Here is a 10725-nt window from a genome sequence, read left to right as displayed (position 1 = left end):
TTCGTTCGTCGAAACCTTAAAACGACGTCGTTTTAAATAAAAAAACAGAAAAAAGAAAATAGCATAGAACCCCAATTTAAAAAAAAAAAAAAGAAAAAAGGATAGGTATAACTCCTTCCCTCCCAATTCCCAATCTATTCCCTTCCTCATCTCCATCCCCAACCCCTTTTCCTCTCTCAGCCTTCTCCTTTTCCTTTTTCATCCCCAATCCGTCCCCTTTTTCCTCTTCTAACCTTTTTTCTTTTCCTTCTGCTTTTCCAACCTGAGATCATTCCCCTCCCCTTTTTCTTTTTAATATGATGCTCTCCCTCTCCCTCTCTCCAACCATACTCTCACACTCACAAGAGCTCTTCTCAACTTTTGCTGTCATCGTCTCTCACTGACTTTTGTGTTGCTGCTGCCGTTGCTCGCTAGCTTCCATCTCCGCTCGTCTCCCTCTTCTCTCCTCTGGCGCGGTTCTCTCTCTCAGCCATGATGATTATTTTCGTTAATTTTTTTAGTTATCAAATCATTGTTTTGTAATGTTCTGGGTGATTGTTGCTGCTGATCCTATTTTAATATAACAACATTGGTTAATTTTTTATTCTATAATTATCTGTTTTTTTTTTGTTGTTGCTATTTTTTGTGCTTGTTGATGTTTAGGTTGATTAATACTTGCTATTTAAGTTGATTGATCTTTTCTAATTAATGGTGATTTTTTTGTAATATTTTGTGTTGTTGGTTTTTATTTTTGTGATCTGTTGAAGAAAAAGAAGAAGAACAAAGTTGAAGAAAAAAAGAGGGTTGTTGTTTTTTTTAATATAAAACAACTTTTTTTTCTTTTTTTTTTGTTCAAAACGACATCGTTTCAAGATTTCAATAAACAAAAAATATTTCAGGGACTATTATGAATCTTGGAGTATAAATTCAGAGGAATTTAAATAATTATTAATTTTAGAGATTACTTTGAAAGTTGAATATAAATTCGGAGTATATTTTAAAATTTAATTCTCCAAATAATATAAAACTTGTGCATGAGTTCTATGCCAATTTCCTGACAATACATGTAATTATTGGTCAAATTCCTGCTCCTCTTTTAAAGGTTTCTTATCTAAAATGTTCTTTTGTCTGTTTCAGTTTTTATAAAATTTTAGATGTAAATAAAATTTTTATGTTAATTTTGTTTTTCATCTATTAAAAAATATATTAAATTTTAGAGTTTAATTTTGATACTGATAGTATAAAGAATTTTACACTTTTGTGTAATTATATTTATTTTATTTAGATAACCATAGAGTAGTTATTTTTACGTGTTATATAATTAAATGTGCGTATTAAAATTAAATTCAATTTATTAACAATATTTAATAATTCAATATATTTTTATAATAATAAACCCTGGTGGGCATAAGTCGAGGGGTTTTGCTGTTGAGACATTTCATTTCAAAACCCTTTCCCTGCAAAGCCACCGTCAGCGACAGATGCAATTGCCTGCTGCAGCGGCGCGTGCGCCCACATGGTTTTCCACTTGCTGCCTTCTCGATGAAAAGCTCTCTGACCTCCACCGCTGCTCAAACCTCAACACCGTGAAGCAAATCCAAGCTCAAGTCGTCAAGCACGACGTCCACCAAGACCCTTACGTCGCACAGAAACTCGTCGCCGCGTTCTCCGTCTCCCGCCACCTCCCCTCCGCCGGCAACGCATTCAACCTCGTAACCAACACCAACGCCCACCTCTACAACACTCTCTCAGAGCTCAGGCCCAAAACAAGGCTCACCCTTCCGTCGTATTTGAAACCTTCTTCCAGATATAAAGGAACAATGTTTTTTTCAGATAGCTTCACCTACACGTGTCTATTGAAAGCTTTTGATGGTTATAACAGTTTCGGATGGTGCAGATGATCCACGCACATGTGGTGAAGTTTGGGTTTTTTGGGAGTGATATATTTGTGCCAAACTCGTTGATAGATTTGTATTGTAAATGTGGGGGAGCTAGAATTGATGCGGCAATTTGGTTGTTTTTGGAGATGGAGGAACGAGATGTGGTGTCTTGGAACTCTGTGATTGGTGGGTTGTTGCGAGGTGGTGAGTTTGAGAAAGCCTGCAAGGTGTTTGGTGAAATGCCTGAGAGGGATGTGGTTAGTTGGAACATCATGTTGGATGGGTATGCTAAGGCTGAGGAGATGGGGAAGGTGTTTGAGATGTTTGAGGGAATGCCTGAGAGGAATGTCCTGTCATGGGCGACGATGGTTTGGGGGTATTGTAGAGTTGGGGATGTGAATATGTCAAGGATGTTCTTTGATAAGTGTCCTGGGAAGAACTTGGTGATTTGGACCACTATGATATCTTGGTATGCTGAGAAGGGGCTTGTTAATGAGGCAATAAAATTGTATGTTAAGATGGAGGGAGTTGGGATGAGGGTTGATGATGGGTTTCTGATAAGTATTTTAACTGCATGTGCTGAGTCTGGAATGGCTGCGTTAGGGAAAAGAATTCATGCTTCTGTTGAGAGGCGGAGGTTTAGGTATAGCACTAAGGTGTTGTGTGGATGTGTGGATGTTGCCCTTGGTGTCTTTAGTAGGATTGAAAAGAAAGATTTGGTGCCTTGGAATTCCTTGATTCAAGGGTTAGACATGCATGAACGTGGTGAGAAAGCACTTGAGCTTTTCACTAGGATGGTACATGAGGGTTTTGAACCGGACAAATATACGTTCATTGGCCTTTTATGTGCTTGCACCCATGCAGGCCTTGTCAATGAGGGAGTATTACTTCTATTGAATGGAGAAAGTGCATGGGATTGTTCCTCAAGTTGAGCACTATGGTTGTATGATTGATCTTCTTGGTCGAGGGGACACCTGGAGGAAGCTTTTCAGCTTGTGCGCAGCATGCCTATGGAGCCAAATGAAATAGTCTTTGGAACTCTTTTGGGGGCTTGTCGAATGCATAATGATGTAGATCTTGCAAAAGCTGTGTGCGAACACTTGTTTGAGTTGGCACCATTGGATCCTGGAAATTTCAACCTTTTGTCAAACATTTATGCTCAAGTAGGGGATTGGGTGAATGTTGCTAGTGTAAGGTGGCAAATGAAGAACACAGGAAGCCAAAAGCCTTCTGGAGCTAGTTTCATTGAGGTGGAAGAGGAAGTGCATGAATTTACAGCATTTGATCAGTCACACCCGAAATCAGATGATATATATATATAGAATGATTGACAGATTGATAAAGGACATTAACCAGGTCTGGAAAATCAAACGGAGGTAGTCCATAGCTCAAGAAAAGAAAATATGACTGTCACAAAATGGTTTAACATTCCATATATGTAAACTAGATTTGATCTCGATATGAGCAGTATGTGTTTATTGATGAGCTTAGAGTACATGTTTTCTCTATCATCCGTGAAACAGTTTTAACATTTTCGTACTCTTAATTCCTTATTGCCGTTTGAACATGGTTCATATGTTATTTACTCTCCATTGGCTATATCTTCACAAAAACCTTTTAGCCTTAGGTTTGTTTCAGTTTAATACTACTAGACCTAATCCTAGTTTCAGCTGTTGCTTGGAGTTTTATACATGTCTGCATATTTTTTTTTTAAATCTTCAATTCACATTTACGGGATATTTTTCTAACTATTGTTGTGTATTTCTTCTTATGGTAATATATTTATTGTTGATCATCATCAGGAGCAACCTCTTTCCTTTTCACTGAGTACAAGTGTGTGGGAATCATCATGGTGGCTTTGCCATCTTGATATTCCTCTTCCTTGGGTCTGTGTAAGGATTCAGCATAAGCCACCAGCGGCCAGCCTTGCACCTATGATGAAACCAAGATGTGTAAACCAGCTTTAGCCACTGCCCTTTTCAGCACCATTTCATTCTTGCTCGGTGGCATCACGTCGCTAGTCTCCAGTTTCTTTGGAATGAAAATCGCTACTTATGCAAATGCGAGAACCACTCTGGAGGTGAGGAAGGGTGTTGGAAAGGCTTTCATCACTACATTTAGATCTGGTGCAGTTATGGGATTTTTCCTTGTTGCAAATGGTCTATTGGTTCTTTACATTGCTATCAACGTATTCAAGGTCTACTATGGTGATGACTGGGAAGGTCTTTTTGAGGCCATAACTGGTTATGGTTTTGGTGGGTCTTCTATGGCTCTCTTTGGCAGAGTTGGTGGAGGTATCTACACTAAGGCTGCTGATGTTGGTGCTGATCTTGTTGGCAAGGTTGAAAGGAACATTCCCGAGGATGACCCAAGAAATCCTGCTGTAAGAGAGATCTCCCTGAGCTAGATTTTATTTTTAAGGTACTTTCAATAATTTTCCTGTATATCCGACTCTGAGTCAATCATGTTGTAACCAGGTGATTGCGGATAATATGGGTGATAATGTTGGGGATATTGCTGATATGGGATCTGATCTCTTCGGTTCGTATGCTGAGTCATCCTGTGCTGCCCTTGTTGCTTCCATCTCCTCTTTTGGGGTGAACCATGAGTTGATTGCTATGTTGTACCCTCTCATTGTCAGCTCTGTCGGTATCATAGTCTGTTTACTTACCACCTTATTTGCAACTGACTTTTTTGAGATAAAGGCTGTGAAGGAAATTGAGCCGGCATTTAAAAAACAACTCATTATTTCCACTGCTTTAATGACCATTGGGATTGCAATTGTTAGTTGGATTGCACTACCATCTTCTTTCACTATCTTCAATTTTGGAATCCAGAAAGATGTCAAGAACTGGTATGTTTTATAATTCTCCATTAGCAAAATAATGAATGGTACATTGCCTATTTTGGAACTAATGAAATTGCTTTTTGTTTGCAGGCAACTATTTTTATGTGTTGCTGTTGGTCTTTGGGCAGGGCTTATTATTGGATTTGTAACCGAGTACAATACCAGCAATGCATATAGGTGAGCTGTTTTAGGACATATTTTGCACTTTCACATGTTCTCATTTTTAGATGTTACCTTATTTTTTCCCTACCTGCTTTTGCAGCCTTGTGCAAGATATTGCAGATTCCTGCAGGACTGGTGCTACCACTGATGTTATCTTTGGGCTTGCCTTGGGATACAAGTCTTTCATTATCCCAATTTTTGCTATTGCCGCTAGTATTTTTGTTAGCTTCAGCTTTGCTGCCATGTATGGTATTGCTGTTGCAGCACTTGGGATGCTGAGTACCATAGCCACTGGATTGGCCATTGATGCTTATGGTCCAATTAGTGACAATGCTGGAGGTATTGCTGAGATGGCTGGCATGAGCCACAGAATTAGAGAGAGAACAGATGCCCTTGAAGCTGCTGGAACACAACTGCTGCTATTGGAAAGGTTTGGATTTTTCGACAGTCTGATATCTTGATTTTATGGAAACACCACATTTCCTGATAGGTGCGTGACAATTTGTTATTCTTTTTCAGGGATTTGCAATTGGTTCTGCTGCGCTTGTGCCTCTGGCTCTCTTTGGTGCCTTTGTGAGCCGTGCTGCTATCACAACTGTTGACGTGTTGACTCCAAAGGTTTTCATTGGTTTGCTTGTTGCTTCCATATTGGTTTTCCGCCATGACCATGAAGAGTGTGGTAAGTGATGCACTAAAGATGGTTGAGGAAGTGTGCAGGCAATTTAATACCATTCCTGGCCTGATGGAGGGAACTGCCAAGCCTGACTACGCCACATGCGTTAAGATCTCCACCGATGCTTCTATTAAAGAAATGATCCTGCCTGGTGCCCTTGTCATGCTTACACCCCTCATTGTCGGTATCTTCTTTGGAGTAGAAACACTTTCTGGTGTCCTTGCTGGATCTCTGGTGTCTGGTGTACAAGTAATATTTTTTGGTTTAGTGTACACATTTTATTACATGCTCAATATTCAAGTAACCGGTTGTTTTATTTTGGCTCTATCAACAATCTTCTGGATTCTCCTTTTTATTGGAGGCATTTCTCCAGTCCCTGACTGGCACATGCCAAGAAGTACATTGAGGTAAGGAGTTTACTATGGAGTTGGGATATATATATATAAATTGATGTGAAAGGTTTAATGAGTATGGTCTAATGTGTAAATGAATTATTTGGATGTCATAGGCTGGTGCATCTGAGCATGCGAGAAGCCTTGGGCCAAAGGGGTCAGATTGTCACAAGGCAGCTGTGATTGGAGACACTATTGGGGACTCACTGAAGCACATATCTGGACCCTCACTCAACATCCTCCTCAAACTTATGGCCGTTGAGTCCCTCGTCTTTGCTCCCTTCTTTGCCACCCATGGTGGCCTCCTCTTCAAGATCTAAACTTTGTTTTCATACACACACAAGACACTGATAAGACAAGTGTAAAGAGCATCGTCCATCAATTCTCCCCATAACAAGGAAGAAAATCCGTCCTCATTCTACTATTTTTTCTTCTCCCCCTACCCTTCCCTCACCAATAAAAAAACAATATAATTTTAATTTCGTCGGTAGTTTTTCAGATACTTAATTAGGTTAAATCTGCAGAGAAAAGTTTTCCTTGTAAAGAGGAGGTTGATGATGATGACTATGATGGTGTTGATGATGATGATATTTCACAATAGTCTCTTCTTGGTATTGTTCCGGCTTCCTACGTTGTTTTGAATTGTTAAATTGGCTATATACCTATTTACTTACCCATTTTTATTTTCTCAGTGTTACATTATGCTTGTGATTCATAGTCTTTCATACGCAAGGATGGTCAGCTCAAACTAAAATGATATGGACCTATACCGAAATACACCCACACGGACCACGAGGCACGTTTTTAACTTGGTACAATTTGCATTGAGTTTTATATTTTATTTTATCTATTTACTATTTTAGAGTTAAAAAGTTTAAATTCATAACTTTATTTAATGAGTAGAAGTTAGGTGTTAGTTACTTAAATTAACTGGGGATCATTGGCCTTAGGGTTTCAGTGTAAAATTCAGATGTCAAGAGTCAAAGAACTAAGGTGAGAAAATTGAATTCTTTATCGGAGTTAAAAGACTCCTTTTCAGATGGGGTGTAGTGAAATTTAGAAATACCTCAAGGCGTTCTTAATTAACCGTATTTGTCTCGAAAAAAATTTCTACATGTACATTAAACTTGACTTCAAATTACATGATTAAAAGCAAACTAGTTATACTCTCTATTTAAGATAAAATGAAGGACACTCAGGTTTGGTTTGGTAAAATTTTTTCAAGAGGTGCTTGTGTTTTTAACAAGCACAAACACCTCATTTTGTGTTTGGTAAATTAAAAAGTTCAATTAAAAAATTTAAATGCTTGTGTTTGCGGTTTTTAAATGTTAGGGGTGCTTTTGAAAGTACTTAAGCGAGAGCTTTTTAAAACTGGCTTGTGTTTATCAAATTTTATTTATTTTCCCACACATATTTTCCGCTATTATATTGCGGTTGAAATCCTCATATATTTATAACTTCTCATTCTAACCTTCACAAATTTTAACACAGTCTTTACATATTTTTTATTTTTCAACCTAATTTTCACAAATTTCAACACAAATACATTTCTATCACATATTAAGTATACACTTCTATCTATTTATATTATTTTTTTGTGCATTGTTTTTGTATTTTTTCAGTATATCTATGATATTTGTTTATTTTTTATCTGCTCTTTGAAATGTGAAGAGGTTGACTTGGTTTATGAAAACTGTTCATACCCTGGCCCAATAACAAAGGCCCAGGATCAAGCAAAAGATCTAATCCCAAGGGTTGGGCTTCACCAGTACCAATCTCCATCCTATGAAGTCGGTACTTATCACGACCTACTCTAAAGAAGTCGGGAACGAGATTAGCTGGCTGATAAACACTCATTCAAATGAGTAACTGCCCCTAGAATATCTCTAACCACTTCCACGAGCCATATCTTAATCTCCCTAAGATAATGGGACGGTTAATACTCTAAAAATATGGCACTACTTTAACGGTGGTTATTGGTTCACCACTATAAATACACTGACACCCCTCAGGTATCTCTAAGTCCAATAATCTCTAGACCTGCTCACACCCTTGCTAACTTAGGCATCGGAGTATCTTTGCAGGTACCACCCCCATCCCTTCGTATAAACAAGTCGGACGGAGTCTCTCGAGTTGCATACCCATTCGGAATCCTCCTCCTTCACACATTTGGGCTAACCGACGCCATCCAGCCCATCAATCTCCGGTTACCCACCGTAACATTGGCGCCGTTGCTGGGGACCCGAGAGATCAACCAGTAATGGCGGACAGATCCCCTGAAGAGGCTCGTGTGGAGTCATATTCTGAACAAGAGAATCTAGACACAGGCAATAATGATGCAGACTTGACCCTCCACCAGGGAATTAATGATCAACACAGGGAAGGTACCTCCGGAGTAAAAAATTCGAAGGTAAACTCTTCAGAGGGGCGCGAATCAGAGAAAGAGGGACCATCCCATGTAACTGAACTCATGGGATTAGTCCACAGTCACTTGGAACAATTAGAACAAGAACGGGAGCGACAAAAGGAAACCGAAAAGAACCTAAAAGAGGAGATGAAACGACGAAAAGAGTTAGAGAGAAAACTTTTAAAGTTAGAATCCTCCCTCAAAGGTCACAACTCCCGCGACGAACGAGAAGAGCTGCCCTTAGGAGGGGAGGATCCTTTCAGCGAGGACATAATGAGGGCAAAAGTTCCGAGGAACTTCAAAAGCCCCGATATGGATCTCTATGACGGAACCACGGATCCAAAGCATCACTTGAGCAATTTTAAAAGTCGGATGTACCTAGCTGATGCTTCCGACGCTACGCGATGCAAAGCTTTCCCGACCACCCTATCGAAAGCAGCGATGAAGTGATTCGACAGCCTCCCCCCGAGGTCGGTTACTAGTTTTGAAGACCTCTCAAGGAAGTTTTTGATGAGGTTCTCAATCAAGAAGGACAAAGTGAAACATGCACCGAGCCTCTTGGGAATAAAACAGGAGGTTGGAGAATCCTTACGAGCCTATATGGAAAGGTTCAACAAAGCATGTTTAGAGATTCAAGACCTGCCCACAGAGGCAGTCATAATGGGGTTAGTCAATGGACTCAAAGAAGGCCCCTTCTCACAATCCATATCTAAAAGACACCCCGTTTCTCTAAGTGATGTAGAGGAAAGAGCTGAAAAGTACATCAATATGGAGGAAAACGCTAAGTTGAGAGACCTGAGTTGGCGCCCTGGGCTCCCTCCCTCAACAAAAGAGAGGGAAAGGGAAACCAAGAAAAAGGAAGAACTCGGTCTCGAGAAACCAAGAAAATACCACTTTTATACTCCTCTAAAAGTTTCTATAGTGGACGTATACAGAGAGATTTGTAACACTGAAAGACTGCCACTCCCTAGACCCATTAAAAATAAAAAAGGGAGGAGCCGCAGCGACTACTGTGAGTACCATAAAATATACGGTCACTCCACAAATGACTATTACGACCTTAAAAATGTGATAGAAAAGCTGGCTAGAGAAGGTCTGCTTGATAGATATCTCATAGAAAGGTCGGACGGTCATGGGAAGAGAAAGCGAGATGATATGGATAAAATAGACCCACCGCCGCAGACTCCGGAGAGACATATCCATATGATCTCAGGAGGGTTCGCGGGAGGAGCATTCACCAAATCCTCTCGCAAAAGACATCTCAAAAGATCTACCAGGTCGGAGAAGAGTCATCCGACCTCCCTACCATTTCATTCACAAAAGAAGATGGGTAAGGAATAATCCCTGGACACGATGATCCAGTAGTAATAACTATGATCCTGGCAAATGCCCATCTCCAATGAACCCTAGTGGACCAAGGAAGCTCGGCGGACATCCTTTTTAAGCCCGCTTTTGACAAACTAGGGTTGGATGAGAAAGAATTAAGAGCCTACCCCGACACCCTATACGGGTTAGGGGACACGCCAATAAAACTACTGGGATTTTTGCCCCTCCACACCACTTTTGGAAAGGGGGAAAAATCAAAGACTCTGAGTATAGACTTCATAGTCATCGATGTAGGGTCAGCATATAACGCTTTAATCGGCAGAGCTACTCTAAACCGACTCGAAGCAGTGGTATCTACATCCCACCTTTGCATGAAATTTCCGACTTCAGCGGGGATAGCAACGGTAAGGGGAGATCAAAAGTTGGCAAGGAAATGCTACAATGAAAGCCTAAATTTGAGAGGAAAGGGCAGAGAAGTTCACACAATAGAGCTCGGAGGTGCAAGGGCCAGAGAAGAGCTGCGACCACAACCGGGAGGAAAAACGGAGAAAATACAGATCGGCAAAGAGGAAGGAAAAAATACTCACATAGGAGCCAACCTAGGGGAAACCCTAAAACAAGGGTTGACTAAGCTCCTAAGAGATAACTCCGATCTCTTCGCCTGGAAGGCCTCCGACATGCCTGGGATAGACCCCGAGCTCATGTCCCATAAGCTCTCGGTTTACACAGGGTCCCGACATGTACAACAAAGAAGACGCAAGCTCGGCCTGGAACGAGCCCTAGTAGTAGAAGAACAAGTACAGGCGCTCCTGGAAGCTGGCTTCATCAAAGAAGTCAAATACCCAACATGGCTAGCCAATGTAGTGCTAGTAAAAAAACAGAATGGCAAATGGAGAATGTGTGTCGACTATATTGACTTAAATAAAGCATGTCCCAAGGACCCTTATTCGCTGCCAAGTATTGATACCCTAGTGGACTCCAGCTCGGGGTATCAATATTTATCATTCATGGACGCCTACTCGGGATATAACCAAATCCCAATGTATGAGCCAGACCAG

The 10725-nt window shown here is 40.5% G+C and overlaps 1 protein-coding gene and 1 pseudogene across 1 annotated transcript; both read left to right on the top strand.

Moving 5' to 3' along the window:
- The first annotated feature begins 1460 nt into the window (after nt 1-1460).
- Nucleotides 1461-2791, top strand: LOC112696931 (pentatricopeptide repeat-containing protein At3g29230-like). Its single transcript, XM_072198241.1, has 2 exons — nt 1461-1691; nt 1877-2791. The coding sequence occupies exons 1-2, from the start codon at nt 1461-1463 to the stop codon at nt 2789-2791; spliced, it is 1146 nt and encodes a 381-aa protein (XP_072054342.1).
- Nucleotides 2792-2869: 78 nt separating this feature from the next.
- LOC112805731 (pyrophosphate-energized vacuolar membrane proton pump-like) lies at nt 2870-6545 on the top strand (annotated as a pseudogene).
- The last annotated feature ends 4180 nt before the right edge of the window (nt 6546-10725 follow it).

Source organism: Arachis hypogaea, chromosome 6 (genome assembly GCF_003086295.3).
Source record: "Arachis hypogaea cultivar Tifrunner chromosome 6, arahy.Tifrunner.gnm2.J5K5, whole genome shotgun sequence".
In the NCBI taxonomy this organism is placed as follows: domain Eukaryota; kingdom Viridiplantae; phylum Streptophyta; class Magnoliopsida; order Fabales; family Fabaceae; genus Arachis; species Arachis hypogaea.
The sequence above is the reverse complement of the archived record's forward strand: the minus strand, read 5'-3'. Positions and strand labels throughout refer to the sequence as shown.

What these genes read in the sequence shown, in the direction of transcription:
- LOC112696931 (XM_072198241.1), top strand. Translation starts at nt 1,461, where the DNA reads ATGCAATTGCCTGCTGCAGCGGCGCGTGCGCCCACATGGTTTTCCACT. An exon ending in CCGGCAACGCATTCAACCTC is followed by an intron (nt 1,692 to 1,876) that starts GTAACCAACACC and finishes CGGATGGTGCAG; the next exon opens with ATGATCCACGCACATGTGGT.